Source organism: Cheilinus undulatus, linkage group 3 (assembly GCF_018320785.1).
Source record: "Cheilinus undulatus linkage group 3, ASM1832078v1, whole genome shotgun sequence".
In the NCBI taxonomy this organism is placed as follows: Eukaryota; Metazoa; Chordata; class Actinopteri; order Labriformes; family Labridae; genus Cheilinus; species Cheilinus undulatus.
The window spans coordinates 55,216,303-55,234,542 of NC_054867.1; the positions used below are offsets into that span (position 1 = coordinate 55,216,303).

Consider the following 18,240-nt stretch of genomic DNA (forward strand, 5'->3'; position numbering starts at 1 on the left):
GTCAGCTTGCTACAACTTTAATCCAAACATTTCTCTGCATATTCAATACATCATTATCATCATCATCATACTGTCTCTTCTACATAGCTCCCTCTCTAAACAATTTTAACAAAATAAGTCTAGTAGCACGTCATTCAATAACATTTTATTTTACAATTCTCTCTCTGTACTGTAGTGTTTTTCTCTTTAAACATCAGGAATATTTGTTCGTATTTATGTTTTTAGTTTAAACACAGAGACGAGACAGAGTACACGAACGATGACAAACGCTGCTCAAGAGTCCAGAGTGTGAACCCACACACACTTCACTGCTGCTCCACGCAAACACACACCTTTAACACTCTGAAAGTGTGTGTTAGTGTGTTAAACAGAGAGTGTGTGCGTGGTTGTGCGTGTCTGCCCCCACACAAACACAAACGGTGGTGTTAGTTACATCAGAGGCACTTTGACCCCCTTTTTCTGTGCCCCACAGTTAAAAACAAAAAGAAAATAAATCTGATTTATTTTAATAATTTGGCTTCAAGTTTTTAACCCCGACCCCCAAAAACTCCCCTGAAAGAAAAAACAGAAGGGAGAAAACGCCAACATGGCCGACTGAAACAGAACAGAAGAGAGCAGGACTTCCTGAAACCGCCTCGGTTGGAGGACTTTCCTTCAGACCCAGGACGAGAGAGAAACACGACACTGATCCAGGAGAACTGAGGCATGGTTAGGGCTGAATAAGTGCTCCAAAAAGACGCAAAAAATGTATGATTACCTGATGAAATTGTTGTGGTTTAGAATAGATTTACAGCTGTCAGCACTGTTGTCATGGAAACAGGTCCAAAATAACAAATACAGGGGGAAAATAAGCAACAGCCCCAAATAAACCCCTAAAATCCTCAGAATAAATGCTATAAAGACGATCATTTTATCTAAAACTCATCTTATATGTCGTCTAAACCAACCGGCCATGTCTTTAAATCACTGTTAAAAATATTTTCTCACTTTGGACCAGTTTAAATTTCAATAACAAGTGCAAAACCTGAACATGTCCTATCCCAGATTAACATTATTTGAACAAGTTTGTGGAAATTTATCAAACAGATTTGTTAGAGAATATGCACCATACAAGCATAAAATTATTCAGCATTATTAAATATTTTAGGGGGGTAGGCTCCAAACTGTGGCGCTTTAATATTAGGTAAAACCTCAGGTTGTCAGAAATGTCTGTACCTCTGGATACCATGAGGAAAAACTGTTTTTTTTTTCCACAAACATTTGGCTCTCTGGAGTATGCACCATCCCATAAAATGTGATGTAAACTAAGTCAGCCCTTAGTTTGTGGTCTACCTAATTAACATTTAAAGCCACAAACACAGAAACAGCTGGTTCTGAGCAGGGCTGAAACAGAGGAGTTTTTAGACATGCAGAAATCCAATACTGGAGTGTTTTTAAAGAAAACAAACTTCACAGGCATGTTTGGGGACCTCTGAGACCGATATAAACTTGTCTTAAAGGGTAAAATATGTCCCCTTTATTGACAAATGGCGACCCAAATTTCCAAGAATATTCACTAACGCATGTTTATTTCGATGAATAATGCTGCAGCTGAACAAAATACATGACCCAAAAGAGAGACTGAACTGGCACATTTCACTCCCTGTTTCCCCACAATTACTGTTAACTTTTGCCCATTTCAGAAATCTGGTGAAAATATCTCACTAGAGCAGGAAAAGTGGTTTTGTTTTTGCACAAATATGAGGTAAATGAGCTGAAATATTTAGAAAATATACAACTGTACCTACAGTAAATGATAACGTACAGATGCATCTCCACCTAGGACTTTTCAGACTTTTTACTTCTGTTTTTCCAGACACACATTCACGACATGCTGAAAACAGCTCCGCGACCCACTTTTGGGTCCCGACCCACCAGTTGAGAACCACCGCCTTAAACAACCCAACTTTAAAAATACTGAAATGTCCCTTTAAACTTTAAATTGAGTGTTTTAAGGACTTTTTAAAGAAAGTTTTACCTCTGAAGTACGTTTATATATTGGTATCTATGACAGTAAGGGTTAAATATCGGCACATTAAATATCAGCAAAAATCTTACATCCATCATTACTATCTCTTCTTTGCTGTACGGTGCATATTACAAAACAGTCTGTCTGGGAGATTCTTCCATTTAGAGATCTAAAATTCCTGTAGGGAACGTTCCAATGTTTTTGGAAAAAGGTCAACTTTTAAGACTAAAAGATGTCGAGCGTGAAATATCTTCATGAACGTTCCATACATTTGGCTTCCATGTGTGATTTTACCAAGTCCTCCACTTATGTAAATATTGAGATAAGAACATAGATTTTTTGTTTTTTTTTTAAGGTGAGTCATATCCAAAGATGAAGAAAACAACTGAAATCACCTGAGTATCACTGAAAATTTAACCCTTTTATTCCCAGAAACCGCATGAAAGGCCATTAAATGCACCTGCTATCACTGGAAAACAGATTAAAATACAAAGCCTGGATGTATGTCCTCTTAGGGCTTCCATAAATGTCAGACACTAAGATTAAAGAAGGATGATTCCAGCCTGAATATGGTTTGAACACAGGACAGTATTGTGTCTTTGTTTGGTTCAGTACAAGAGGGGTTAAAATAGATTTATGAATCCCAGTTAAACCAGTCTGAACCAGTCCTGACAGAGCTACAGGTAACCAGCTGATATCAAACATAGAGGTGTGCAGATCTGAGATTCTGACACTGATGAATCTGGATCCCGGTCGTGTTCTCACTGAATCTGCTGGAAAGTGTTGCATTCGCTTACATCCCGTTCTTTTTATGATCAGGACGAATGCTAACGTCACCTCTGGCAGGTTTTTCCTTTCGTGTGGAAGCTTGGTCTGCTGCTTCATTACCCAGAATTCAGCAGAGAGACGAAAACAAACAAACAAAAAAAAAGCCCCCACCACAGCTGAGAGAGAGCCAAGAATAAAAACGACAACAAAACGCCCCTCTGTGAGAAAAAAACACACAAAAACAAAATAATCCGAGAAGTATCTGATCCTCTGTAGAAACCACAACCTTTATATTCCCTCTACAATTATGTACAATTAGACTTTATACAAGTAAAGCAGTGACGCTCTCCTCACAGCTCTGTGGGTGTGGGAGTGGGTGTTTGTGTGTCCTAGGTGGAGCTGCTCTTGGAGAGGTTCGGGTAGAGGACGGCTGCCGTCACGGCGACCATCACTGCGATGACCGGCATCCAGGGAGTCCAGCCGCTCTGGAGGAGAGACGGAGAGAGAGGAGACGCCGTTATTCTGACGGAGACGTCTGAGCTTCTGAAGTTTTCAGAGACTGAGACCAGGAAGAAGAGGAGAGAGGAAGAGAGGAGCAGGAGGAGAAAACTAAGATTCAAAAAAGCTCCTGAAGTCATTAAGATCAGTTTTTATACTGTTTGGGAGACACGTCATTTAAAGAAGGTTTATCTATCAGGTTAAGCATTTTAAAATACAGCTGCATTAATGTGATTACAGTTAATCACCAAACTCACAGTTAATCTTGATTAATCGTGTGTTTTAACTACATGTTTAAATGATTTTTGTCTGCATTTAAAGTTATAAGTCCATATAGACGATGTGAAGAATATCTTTAAAGCGTTTAGATTATTTGAATGAATGCTGCACTTCTGCACCAGCGTGGTCTGAACCCGAAGAGAAAACTTTAAAGTGTTTATTCTGTCTCATACACTAGATTTAGAAATATGCAGGAGTTGATGTACAAAATGACTTATGCCCAGTGATTCCGGCTTAGTGGTGAAGGAGGTCATGTTAAGGAGCTTTCTTTGAGTTCTGGTCATTTCTGGATATCAGAGCTTTAGAAAAAAGTACAGAGGAGGTCATTTCTTGTTTTGAAGTTCTGAATTCAGGGAGAGCTTTGGTTGCTTTTAAATACTGTAAATACTACTTCAAGATTAATCACATAAACCCCTTAAAGCCTGTTGTATCATATTTGATACATACCTCTATATAATCATTATGATAATAAATTACAAAAAAAAAGTTCTAAATACAATCTGATAAATGATAAAAATGCCCTCAAGTGAATTATCAGTTACCAAAAACACCTAATGTATCAAATGAGATACAAAAAATATATATGTAGCCATGTACGAAAGTATTGGCAACCCTGGAATTTTTCCAGAAAATTCACCATTTCTCCCAGAAATTGTTGCAATTACAAATGTTTTTGGTATATATGTGTTTATTTTCTTTGTGTGCATTGGAACAACACAAAAAATCCAAAGAAAAAAGACAAAAATCACATAATTTTACACAAAACTCAAAAAATGGGCTGGACAAAATGATTGGCACCCTCAATTTAATATTTGGTTGCACACCCTTGGAAAAAATAACTGAAACCAGTCACTTATAACCATCAACAAGCTTCTTACACCTCTCAACTGGAATTTTGGACCACTCCTCTTTTGCAAACTGCTCCAGGTCTCTCAGATTTGAAGGGTGCTTCTTCAACAGCAGTTCTGAGATCTCTCCATAGGTGTTCAAAGGGATTTAGATCTGGACTCATTGCTGCCACCTCAGAACTCTCCAGCTTTGTCTCCAACCATTTCTTGGTGCTTTTTGAGGTATGTTTGGGGTCATTGTCCTGCTGGAACACCCATGACCTCTGACCCAGACCCAACTCTCTGACACAAGGCCCTACACATTGCAGCCCAAAATCTTTTGATGATCTCCAGATTTCATGATTCCTTGCACACAGTCAAGGCACCCAGTGCCAGAGGCAGCAAAATAACCCCAAAACATCTTTGAAGCTCCACCATGTTTGACTGTAGGTACTGTGTTCTTTTCTTTGTAGGCCTCATTCTGTTTTCTGTAAACAGTAGAATGACGTGCTTTTCCATAGGCTATAAGCTTGTTGATGGTTATAGGAAGTGACTGGTTTCAGTTATTTTTTTCCAAGGGTGTGCAACAAAATATTAAGTTGAGGGTGCCAATAATTTTGTCCAGCCCATTTTTTGAGTTTTGTGTAAAATTATGTCAGTTTTGTCTTTTTTGTTCTGATTTTTTGTGTTGTTCCAATATACATAAAGGCAATAAACACATATATACCAAAAACATTTGTAATTGCAACAATTTCTGGGAGAAATTATGATTTTTCTGGAAAAATTCCAGGGGTGCCAATACTTTGACTGTATGTTAAATTTTATGGAAATTTAGATTTTATTAGAAAGTGATATAAACATTTCAGTTCCAAAAAAATTGAATTTTCTGGCTATAATTTGTGTTTTCAGGCTTTAATGGGTTAATTGCAATTAATTACAGCACACAATCATGGACTAATTTTTAAAATACCATTCATCCCATGCTTCACTGTTAGGGATGGGAACCTAGAACTGGTTCCAGGTGGTTCAGTCCATCGACTTTATTGACATTTAATCTTAGTGATTCCTTTATCAATGCCTTACTTGTATAACCTGACACGCCAGATGGATTTGTTTCACACATCTATCTGGGAAAGCTTCAATAGGAAACGTTTGAGAAAAAGCAGAGTCTTTGAAAAAAACTTGGAGTATGATTGGATTAATGTTCTGTCACATCTCTACGGGCCAATGAGAGCAACAAAACACGTGATGTAGCAGCTATCGAGCTGCGTGTGCGCAGCTACGGGGAATAACGTGAAACATGGTGACTGTAGACATGTAAGTACTCAACTTTTGTCGTTTTTGAAAAGAAAACAACTCACTGCTGTTCTTTGTTCTTCTTTTAATGAAGAATTGTTGTCAAGTTCTGATAAAACTGGCGCTTTAGCAGCATCCACGCTAATCTCTTCCGCCATAATTGCACCGGCCTCCTGCTGCTGTTTGTTTATGTCCCGACTCTGCCATGCCTGAAAGTACTGCCCCTCATTGCTGATTGGTCCTGTCACTTTCTAACTGGGCCCAAACAGTTCAGATGGGAGCTTTGAAAGATGGATTCGCCAGTGAAAAACAAGGAAACGGCGTATCCATCTGCTTTGCAAGGTTATTACTTCTACATGCCGTGAAAAATGCGGTCTAACCAGCGACAGTCAGCGAAGAGAGCGTGGACAGAACAGTGGAGGAAGTAAACATGGCAGACAGGTTGAAAGAAACGTCTGTGATTTCTGCAAGCATGCATCGTTTTGCACAAGAGCTTTTTTACATTTATTCTAAGGTTTGATCTTTCAAAGAAAATGAGCTGTAGTGTCGTTTTCTAATTACCCCTCTTTTAAAAACTCTTCCCGTTTCTTTTAGAATCCATTTAAAGTTCCTTTAATTGTTTTTAAAGCTGTACAAGGCCGTGCTCCTCCATACATCACAGACCTCCTTCATTTTAAGTCCCTAATAGATCCCTTAGGTCCTCGACTGCTTCACTTTTGAATGTTCCACGAGAGAGCGTTCTGTTTCTATGCCCCAAAACTTTGGAATTCAATCCCCCTAGACATTAGACTATCCAGCTCCACTGATGTTTTTAAAAGAAAATTGAAGACACATCTTTTTAATTTGGCTTTTAAAATGTGGTAATTTTATTTTTTATTTTTTTTTAATGTTCTTTATATTTCTACTTTAGTGTTATCATTTTTAAATCTATGGTTTTGCATGTATTGTATGACTTTAATTTTTCTCGTCTCTATTGTTTCTTATTTTATTCCTTTCCATCTTTTGTTCTCTTTGGTTTTTATTGATCCTTACTGTCTGTCTATTCCTTGTAAAGCACTTTGGGCTACATGTCTTATGAAAGGTGCTATACAAATAAATGAAGTTGGGTTAATTCAAGTTCAGAGACTGAATATCGAGAGAGCAGTCTGTTTGAACTGAGAAATTTACAACAAAAAAGAGAATTTCTGTATATATTTGCAGGTTCTGCTCCCAAACACTGGATGTTTAACATTTAAGCTGTAGTCGACTTTTTCTAAAAAAGAGAATTCACAGGAGGAAATCGCTAAGCAGAAAGGATAATGACATCTATATCGATAAAATCTTATCAAAACCCATCCCTATTTATTGTTCCTTTCTGCACACTTTGGTTAATCCAGTGAGCGTCTCTCTGCAGCCATGATGAAAATATATCCACCACTGACCTTTAAAGTCTCATTTCACTTTAAAACCCCTCAGACAGCTCAGTCCACTAGTCTGACATCATCTACACTACATATTATTAAACATTAACATTTATACTGTCACCTTATTTCCTTTAGATCCATAACAAGTTCCTTTTTCTGTGTTTAAATTCATATTAAAAATCTTTCATTACTTTAAAAGCAGGTCTGCATCTAAACAGAAGGTCCATCACCCTTAGATTAAGACAGCAGAAAAATATATAAAAATAAAAAATAAAACCTAACTTTAAAATGAAGCAACACAAGGATGTGATTAATCGAGATTAACTACAGCTATTCTGAGATTAATCCTTTTTAAAATGTAGATTTTTGTCAGCCCTGGTAAATGAGTTCTCTTTCTTTCTTTTTTGCCTCTGAATTAAACTGTGCGTGTTTTTTTATGCAGACATTTATCACTGCGTCTCAGCTCAACAAATCTGAAAGTTTCTGCTGAAGACGGTCTGTTCCTTTAACTGCGAGATTTTTAAATCACAACACTCTAAGAGGAAAAAAGTGTTTTTAAGGATTTTTCACCATTTCAAAGCAGCAATAGACATCAATGTTGAAAAAGATGCATGGAGGAGAAGCTTACAGTTACCATGTCCAAAAAGTAAATAAAAAAGACAATAACTGCAAAGCTGAAAAAAAAAAATCTCAGGACTTCAGGAGAGAAAGAGAGCAGGAAATAAAAAGGAAAAAATAAAGAAGAAGCGGCAAAGAAAAAGAGGCAGAGGAGTTACCTGAGTAGAAAAGCAGAAAAGTTATAGACCAGTTTTCCTTCAGAACAAACTGGAAACGCTGGTCACACATTCCCAAATAAAACCAACAGCAAGCAAACAAAACCAGCAGGACAAAGACAGGCATGATGGAAAATAATGACTGAAAAGAGAAGAAAAACCAGCAGCTAAAAAGAAAAGTTTAAAACCTGAGAATGAGCGGAAGATGGACGAGTCAGACTGAAAACAAAAGATGAGAAAATTTTTTTTTTAAACTTAGTTTAAGCTGCAGAATGGATGCAAAAGATGGAAAAACAATAGAACCATAAGGCTTTTCACATGAGATGGAAAATAAAATCAAAAAGAAGCACCAACGCCCTGAAAGTGAGAGGAAGCTGTGAAGAGACGCTGATGAATGTTAGTGACTTTAGGGAATGAAGAGCCCACGGTTTTAAAGGGATACCCTTAATGCTGAAATTATACGTGAAAGAAAATTAGAAAAACATTGTTCTAATGTTTTATCTCTGCACAAAGAAGGCTTATTTACTTTTAATCTTTTTAAATCAGTCTTGATTTTTGGAGTCTGCTGAGGAGATAAAAGCTAGAAACCGTACTCCAGAGTGAGGAAGTTAGATTTTGTTCAGTAAAGTCGACTATGTGCCGTTTCTGTGTTGCTCTGTAGTGCCATCTCTGCCATATGGAGTTTGCACACGTACTAACCATAGAGCTGGTGAGTCTGCTGGCCAATAAACCGAGATCAATACCCTCATCGGTAAAATTCATACCACAAAACAGATTTTTGCAACACTCATCGTGTAGCGGAGTAACATGTGACAGATAACAGCTCAGTCTGAGTCTTCAGCAGGTTTCTGACTCTGAAGAGCAGCCAGGTCACTGAGTGTGGTCTGTCAGAGTAAGTCGTGTGACGCCTAGTTAGCAGGTACAACACGTGTTCTTTCCTCATTGGTTCTAAACCTGCTGTCCAGTACACTCCAAAAATGAGCAGATCCTCTTTATTACTGATCTTTCAGAGTGGCCCTACAACACCTCTATGGTGGTGTAATAATGGATCTTAACCCTCAGAGCTCCAGCAGCACGGATCCGTGCCACAGGCACATCCCTTTCTAAATTGCCTGGTAACTTTTGAACTGTAAGTCATAGACACTAACTTGTTTTTTTCCTGTGAAAGCTCTGTGTTGTGCCTTTCTAAATATGTTCTTCATGCATTCGTAGCTCTTACAGAACATTTTCTAGTGAGCCCAGAACTTGGCTGACTTCCTGGGGTCTCTGAAGACAGGGTTGTCATATACAACAAGATGTGACACAGTTTGGAAAAGCGTTAATAACTTTTGAACCATAAGTCACAGACACTCTCCTTTTCCTCTGAAAACTGACCATTTTGCCATTCATTTGCTACCACTGATGTCTCCGTAGCCCTTAACGACGCTGTTCTAGCGAGCGCGGAACTTCGGCGACTTATCAGGGTCTTTAAAAATTAAATCCACGACGTTAGATCCGATAATAAGCGTATTTTTGCCCATTTTAAATCCATTTTCAATCATTTACAGCGGCTTTCTTCTCGGGTAGCACCATATTTGTTGAGAGCAATATTGACATGCAATGCATTGTGGGATTGCTAGTGGAGCAGTTGCTTCTCTACTGCTTAAAGGAACGGCACAAATGAACCTAGCTGAAACAAAGTGCATGGACTTTTTTGTATATATGATGATATTTTGAAAACTGTTACTCACAGAATGTTTATTTTTTCACTGTTTTGTCCCCAAGAGATGGAGAACAAGTCTGTGCAATGAACATGTTTTGTCACTGTTGTTTACTGTGTGTTATCAATGAAAAGTTTCAAATTCCGATTTGTTTTTTATTTTGTCTTTAGAGTCCTATAACTTTTTCATAATTTAAGCGACATTACTTTAGTTGATATATTCTTAAAGCCCAGAATATGTCCTGAAAAAAAGGATGTATAGAGCTTGACAGGGTTGTTTTACAAGCCTCTTAAGACAAAAAAGTCCAGATGAGACATGATGGTGAAAAAACAGCTGTGAGCTCTAAGGGTTAATAGAAGTCAGTGCATTATGGTGGGACTCTGTCAATGAGATTAAATAAAATTGATGTATAATTTTTCCACATGGGTCCTGGAGGACCTAAGTTTTCATAGTCCAGTAGAAGGGAGCTCTAAAGAAAAAAGGTGTAGAATAACAGCAACATACAGCGAGTGCGCTTGCTTTCCAGAGAGGCTGTGTCGGCGTGTCTGGAGCTTTAACACAAGCTGTGAGCTGCAACGATCGACTCGCTTTGTCTTAAGCCCAGCGCTACGGCGATTCCTTTTATAATGGTTTCTACAGCTGTGTAAACTTAAGACTAGGGATGCATGATATCATCGGCCTGGTATTGGCAGATATCAGAATTACATCTGACATTCTGCCTGTGTATTTCAGAGTAAATCGTCTGTAAATTTTGTCCACATATCCTAATAAAATAGTGAAGTTTTAGGCTGAACCAACAGACCCATATCAGCTGAGGTCTTTAACCTTTAAAGTGTTTTAAGGACTAAAGTTTGTGTACTACCTCATCTTCAAACCATGAATGTGTCCACAAGGACTGTAATTTCTTGTTCGAGAAGCAAATTTAACAAACCAAATCCACTAAAACTAATCTGTAAATATCTGTATATCTGCAAAAATCCACTATGGTGCATCCCTGCTTCAGACTCGATTGTTGTTGGTCTGCACTGATTCAGAGAAGCTGGCTGTGGTGTTTAAAGACAAGCGGCTGTAAACACAGGAGCTAGCACCTCTTAGCTAGCTCTTCTTAGATAGAGCTTCTTAGCTAGCACCTCTTAGCTAGCACCTCTTAGCTAGCACCTCTTAGAACTTCTTAGCAAGAACTTCTGAGATCTTCATGGCTAACACTTCTTAGCTAGCACTTCTTAGCTAGCACTTCTTAGCTAGCACCTCTTAATACTTCGTAGAACGTCATGGCTAGCACTTCTTAGCTAGCACTTCTTAGCTAGCACCTCTTAGAACTTCGTAGAACGTCATGGCTAGCACTTCTTAGCTAGCACTTCTTAGCTAGCACCTCTTAATACTTCGTAGAACGTCATGGCTAGCACTTCTTAGCTAGCACTTCTTAGCTAGCACCTCTTAATACTTCGTAGAACGTCATGGCTAGCACTTCTTAGCTAGCACTTCTTAGCTAGCACTTCTTAGCTAGCACTTCTTAGCTAGCACTTCTTAGCTAGCACCTCTTAGCTAGCACCTCTTAGCTAGCACCTCTTAGCTAGCACCTCTTAGAACTTCGTAGAACGTCATGGCTAGCACTTCTTAGCTAGCACTTCTTAGCTAGCACCTCTTAATACTTCGTAGAACGTCATGGCTAGCACTTCTTAGCTAGCACCTCTTAGAACTTCGTAGAACGTCATGGCTAGCACTTCTTAGCTAGCACTTCTTAGCTAGCACTTCTTAGCTAGCACTTCTTAGCTAGCACCTCTTAGGTAGCACTTCTTAGCTAGCACCTCTTAGCTAGCACCTCTTAGCTAGCACTTCTTAGCTAGCACTTCTTAGCTAGCACCTCTTAGCTAGCACCTCTTAGAACTTCGTAGAACGTCATGGCTAGCACTTCTTAGCTAGCACTTCTTAGCTAGCACCTCTTAGCTAGCACCTCTTAGCTAGCACTTCTTAGCTAGCACCTCTTAGCTAGCACCTCTTAGCTAGCACTTCTTAGCTAGCACTTCTTAGCTAGCACCTCTTAGCTAGCACCTCTTAGCTAGCACCTCTTAGCTAGCACTTCTTAGCTAGCACTTCTTAGCTAGCACCTCTTAGAACTTCATAGAACGTCATGGCTAGCACTTCTTAGCTAGCACTTCTTAGCTAGCACCTCTTAGCTAGCACCTCTTAGAACTTCTTTGATCTTCATGGCTAGCACTTCTTAGCTAGCACCTCTTAGGTAGCACTTCTTAGCTAGCACCTCTTAGCTAGCACTTCTTAGCTAGCACTTCTTAGCTAGCACCTCTTAGGTAGCACTTCTTAGCTAGCACCTCTTAGCTAGCACCTCTTAGCTAGCACTTCTTAGCTAGCACTTCTTAGCTAGCACCTCTTAGCTAGCACCTCTTAGCTAGCACTTCTTAGCTAGCACCTCTTAGCTAGCACCTCTTAGCTAGCACTTCTTAGCTAGCACTTCTTAGCTAGCACCTCTTAGCTAGCACCTCTTAGCTAGCACCTCTTAGCTAGCACTTCTTAGCTAGCACTTCTTAGCTAGCACCTCTTAGAACTTCATAGAACGTCATGGCTAGCACTTCTTAGCTAGCACTTCTTAGCTAGCACCTCTTAGCTAGCACCTCTTAGAACTTCTTTGATCTTCATGGCTAGCACTTCTTAGCTAGCACCTCTTAGAACTTCTTAGAACTTCATGGCCAGCAATTCGTAGCTAGCACCTCTTAGCTAGCTCTTCTTAGATAGAACTTCTTGGCTAGCACTTCTTACCTAGCATTTCTTAATTAAGTCTTCTTAACTAGAACTTCTTAGCTAGCAAATCTAAGCTAAGGCCTCTTAAGTAGCACTTCTGAAATAGCACTTCGGAGCTAGAACTTCTTAGCTAAGACTTCTTAGCTAGCACTTCTGAGCTAGAACCTCTTAACTAGCACTTCTTAGATAGAAAAACATCGCTAGCACTTCTTACCTAGAACTTCTTAGCTAGCACTTCTTACCTAGAACTTCTTCGCTAGAATTTCTTAGTTAACACCTCTTAGCTGGCCTTTTTTAGCTAGTACATCTGCCAAAGCTAAATTAAATGATAAACTTAGACAGGTCCTTTACAATAGAAGTCCATAGTTGTTATTTTGTTCACTACTATTATTGAGAATGTTCATATTAGGATAGCATGGCTGTCAATAGCAGTTCAACACCTCAGCAGGAGAGAAATAAGCTTAAAACTCAGGTACAGTTAAAAAGAGACTAAATAAATATCTTTACTGTGTTTCTATGCTCATACAAAAGTCCAGTCAGACATTTATGGGGAGAGAGAGAGTTGTAGCCCCTGAAAACACAAGAAATACATTTTAATTTTGTAATACTGGGATATAATAGGATGGACAAGTACGATCAGGTTTCTTAAGAATATTAGCCGACTAACATTTATCTTCCTGTTTTAAAAGGGCTTCGCCTAAGCGTGGTTCCATGACAATCCCAGCATTAGTCCATACAGACTTTTGTTTGTATGATTAAGTTGGTTTGCATAGCAGACACTTCAATTCATGCGTTCATCAGAGCAACAGAAAAGAAAGAAATAAGCCTTTTTGTGCACATTAACTCAAACATAGGAGCTCAAATTAAACTTGCTTTGGTTTAATTTAGTCTAGAATCAAATGCTTACGCAGCTCCGCGTGATTTGTTTGATTTCTCACATTTCCTTGAGGGTTAATGGGGAGAAGAAAGACGTGGTATCCCTTTAAATGAGTGTTGAGCTTGACAGGAAGAGCCCATCCCTTTAAGGAGCGAGTTCAGAGTTAACTGCTGTAGAGCAGAAACAGAGGAAGAGTGACTGACAGACAGACGGATAAACGTTCATGCAGTTAGAGCTCAAACCACCGTGATGAAGAGGAAGATGATACTCAGGCTTTCAGGGAAGTTTAGGAGGTGAAGAAGGTGCAAAACTGATCAGAATTCTGGATTAGAACTGGAAAGCTAATCTGCTGCGATGGATTTTCACATTTCAAGCATTATTTGGTTGTTTTGTTTTAACACTTTATCCTTAAACCTCTGTTATGATGAAACAACCTGCTTAGCAAAAGTAGTCGTGCAAATATTTCAGAAATTCAGAGGGCTCTGTTGCTGCAGAAAAAGAGTATAAAGGATAAATGTGGCCAATTCCTCCATTTCTCTGACAATGGATTAAGGCTTCTTATCATAGCTTTGGAGAAAATTTCACTTCTTGTATCACCTTTTATTTCTTGTTTTCAAATATTTTTCCTCATGAATACGGTTTAAATGTGGCAGGACAAATCTTGATTTTTTAGCATTCTAGTCCGCCGTCTCAAAGCTTTATATCCCTGAATTCTTCACAGACCAGCACCGTGTTTTCACCTCCGTCATCTTTCCTTCTATGGATGATGCGAAGATGGAGACAACAGAGACGAGGCAAAAAAGAGCAAAAAGAGGCAGACTGATGTCATGTCGGTGTGTACCTTTCTACCACAACTGGCCGAAACACCAGTAGAGCAGAGCCAGGACAAGGCCAATGAATATGGCTTGGACAGGCTGCAATATGGATGGCTAGAGGGGAGGAGGGGAGTGGGGAGGAGAGGGATAAGAAGAAATCAGCCGGCAAATCAACCAAAAAACCAACATGGAGGATGGAGCAGCAACAGTGAGAGGAGGGGGAGAGAGAGGGAGAGAGAGGGAGAGAGAGAGAGAGAGAGAGAGAGAGAGAGAGAGAGAGCTAGAGGAGGGTTTGTAGGCAGGTTTGTATAAAGTCAGCCGTTCTACTAAAGCTGCACGGCCATCACTACACATTCAAAAGCAACATTCAGCAAACACCACAGAGGAAGAAGGACCCATCACCAGGCTCAAAACAAAAATCCTGTTGGATTTAAAAACATTAACTTTCTGCAGCAGGTCGTCTGAGGGTTTTATATCTGCTGCTGACTGAGGATGGTGACGGTTTGTTCATCTTTAAAGACCAGTGAATGAAATCTGTCTACCACTTTAAAACCATTAAAACTGCTGAAACTACAAAGCATTCAGAAAGTATTCAGACCCTGCTCACTTTTGTTATGCTGCAGCCACATACAGTTAAAAAAACATTTTTATTCTCATTGATCTTAACTCAGAAACCCATCATCACAAAGTGGAAACAGAATTTTAGAAACTCTTGCTAATTTTTTAATAATCTTAATAATAATAATAGTAATGTATTCTATTTCTGAGCACCTTTCAAAGCACTCAAGGTCACCTTAAAAGAAGATTTAGTTAAAATAAAAAACTGAAAGATCCCATCAGCATAAGAAATCAGACCCTTTCGCTCAGATTCCTTCCATTTCTCTGGATCTTTGCTGAGATGTTCCTACACCTTGACAGGAAGGCACACACCCCTCCATTCAGCTCTCCCTCAGTCCTGACCAGTCTCCCAGTCCCTGCTGCTGAAAAACACCCCCACAGCATGATGCTGCCACCACCATTCTTCACTGTTAGAATGGTATTGAACAGGTGCCTGATTTCCTCCAGACATAACATTTAGAATAGAGGCCAAACAGTTCAATCTTGGTTTCATCAGACTAGAGAATCCTGTTCCTCACATTCTGCTTTTTTGCAAGCTCCAGGCTCTCGTGTGTTCAGCACTGAGTCGTCTTCTTCTCTCCACTCTGCCATAAAGTCCAGATCAGTGGAGGGCTGCAGTGATGGTTGTCCTTCTAGAACTTTGTCCCATCTCTACAGGATCTCTGGAGTGCAGTCAGAGTGACCACAGGTTCTTGGTCTCCTCTCTTACTAAGGCCCTACTCTCCTGATTGCTCAGTTTGGCTGGACAACCAGCTCTTGTTAGAGTCCTGGTTGTCCAGAATCTCGTCCTCTTGATAATCATGGAGGCCACTGAGCTCTCTGGAACCTTCAGTGTAGCAGAAATGTTTTTAACCTTCCAGGATATGAGCCATGGTATCATTACTCCGATTTCCATATACAGTGTGCACGCCGCGCACTGAAGCACCGTGGGTTTGCTTCAACTGTAGGAGAGCGACCTCGCCCACTGGAAGCAAGTCTAGAGCGCTGCGCCGCACGCACAGCCCTGATCAGCAGGAAGAGATCACAGGAGAACTGGGAGTATGTCAAGAGCGGACTATTTTACCTTTTGGGGTTAATTTATCATCCTTTCCAGTATAATTCCATGATATTATTGCTTCCACCATCGTGTGAGTACATAAGAAAGTTAAACGGTTAATGTTTGCTTAAAGGATCTGTGGTTTTATGCAAAGTTCTTTGGCTAAATATCCCCAAAAGTTAACTTTTCCTTGTCAATGGCGTCGTTGTAGCTCTGTGACCCACTGACCTCTCGGTGACCCTTTGCTCTCGCTGCAGGATGAGACGTAATGTTGATATAGTGATGATTTACGATCGGGAGTCCCTGAATTGTGTTTTATTTTGAAAGAACCGGATGTTCTATGCTTGTGACTTCCATAGTTGGTGTTTTCTGAACGCCAGTGAATTAACGAGGTTTGGCAGCAGCCGGCGCTGAAAATCGACCTGCAGCGTATCTGAAACGAAGCGGAGCAAAATGTCGGTCCAGGCACGCTGCTGGTCTGGAGTGTCGGCTATGGAAATGCTCTGATAGACTAGAGAGGGAGCGATGTGCTCCGCAGTATGATTCACTGTTGTTCCGCAGCGTGAACGCTGTATATGGAAATAGGGGGATAGTAAGCTGTGAGGCCTTGTTGGAATAATTCAGCACAGGTGGACTCCAGTCAAGGTGTAAAAACATCTCAGCAAAGATCAGAGACATGAGGAACCCGAGCTACTTTTACAGAGTTGATGCAAAGGCTCTGAAAACTAATGTCAATGTGATATTACAGTTTTTACTTTAACTAAATTTGCACAACCCCCCCCCCCCCCCCCCCAAAAAAAAATTCTGTTTCACTTCATCATGATTGGGTTCTGAGTGTAGATTGATGAGACTAAAAATAAATTTTGTTTTTAACTGTAGCATCGGGCTGCAGCATAAAAAATTGAAAAAGTGAAGGGGGTCTAAAGACCAGCTTTATCTGCTGCACATAAATAATCAACAAATATTTTTATGCTACCAAGAAAGTGTTTGGACCATCATTTCTATAAAATAACAGCTGCAGCCTTTGATTTTGAAAAGTAATGGCAGCTTAAATTGAACTTTTTAGTCCCCACGTTAAAGACTAAACCCTGACACAGGTGAGAACCTTCACACCACCCATGCTGGCCACCACATCATGGATCCTGATTGGCTGCTTTTATAGCCATATTCTAATGTTCACAGCAGTAGAATCTACCAGCAATAGAATCAATCACACAGGGTAAAAGACAAGAAATGATGGACCAAACTCTAAGAGTAACAGCCATGTTGTAAAAGAAGGAAACATCCTTTAAAAATATTGTTTGCTGATCCTGTCCTGTGAATCTGGATCAGGACTTTTGTTCTGTAAAGCTCACAAGAAATAAAATCCAGGGAACAAAACTAAAACCACAAAACTGGGCCGACTACTTAAAGAAGGAGAGCTGGAGAGGTGGGTGAGAGAGAGAGAGAAGTAACAGAAGAGGAAGAAGAGGCTGCTCCGCCTCACTGATTGTGTTTTCACAGCAACAGAACAAATTAAAAAATGTTTTTTTATCAGCTGAGGATGAAGAGGTGGATGAGGCGATCATGTCACAGGACGCCACCTCTGTTGGAAAAGCTTGGGGGAATTTCATTTTTGATTTCAGATTAAAGAAAAACAGTTGGATGTTTAATAAAGAATGATTTGGCTTAATCTAGCTCCACTCACAGGATTTATTCATGAAGAAAGTCTGTTGTTATCCCCCTTTAATGTCAATTAGAAAAACAAAACACTCCGGCACACTGTCTTCTTATTTAGGCTGTCAGAAATTTAAACTTAAGCTTGATTCTAGTAAAATCAAACAATACTGATGCTGCAGCAAGAGAAAAAGAAGTCAGAGACACCCAGTAGGGGGTCAGCTCTCGTCTTCAGTCATCAAAATTTGCAGGCAAATCCATGCAGGCTGATTAAACTGCATAAATGCATCCATAACATTTAGTGCAAATACGCTGATGGTCAATTTTAAATTCACCAGTTCAACTTGTCATTAATGCAGATATCTCACTAGTGCAGACACATTGCATTTAACTTGCAGACATGGTCAACATGATTCCAACTGGAGGTTTAGTTGGCTCTGAGCGCGCCGTGGTTGTTGGTGCCATTAGAGCTGATCTGAGGTTTTCACAAACTGCTGCTCTACTTGGATTTTCTTCTCATCACAACCATCTCTGAGGTTTTCAGAGAATGGAGACAGAGAGAGAGTGGACAGCAGTTCATCCGTGGCAGAGGTCGGAGGATGGCCAGACTGGTTTGAGCTGACAGGAAGGCAGAAGACAGTGTGCAAGAATTCTTGTTCCCAGATTAGCCGACCTTAGATTAAATCTTCTCCTTGGATAATTTAGACCAGTGTTACTCAACCAAAGAGCCAAATTGTTAAAAAAAAATACCTTTTCAAGAGCCACAATCTAAATGGTGAAAGTGGTAAAAATGGTTTAAAGTGGCAACAAAAATAAATAAAAGGTGGCAAAAATGGTCAAAAAGCAGCAAAAAAGGGGCAAAATTTGGGTGAAAAAGGGGCAAAATAGACACGCAATGGACAAAAGTAGATAAAAAGTGGCAAAAATGG

General features: G+C 39.8%; 1 protein-coding gene across 8 annotated transcripts in view; it reads right to left on the reverse strand.

The window, feature by feature from the left end:
* Nucleotides 1-18,240, reverse strand: part of slmapa (sarcolemma associated protein a) — a 118,303-nt gene continuing 100,063 nt past the window's right edge. For 5 of the 8 annotated variants that reach the window (XM_041783159.1, XM_041783156.1, XM_041783158.1 and 2 more), the window contains one exon: nucleotides 1-3,261. In XM_041783159.1, coding sequence (XP_041639093.1) covers nucleotides 3,166-3,261 — 96 coding nt within the window. In that variant the 3' untranslated portion in view covers nucleotides 1-3,165. Of the gene's footprint in view, nucleotides 3,262-8,040; nucleotides 8,072-14,027; nucleotides 14,116-18,240 lie in introns of all 8 variants that reach the window. The other 3 variants (XM_041783161.1, XM_041783154.1, XM_041783155.1) reach the window with 2 other exon arrangements.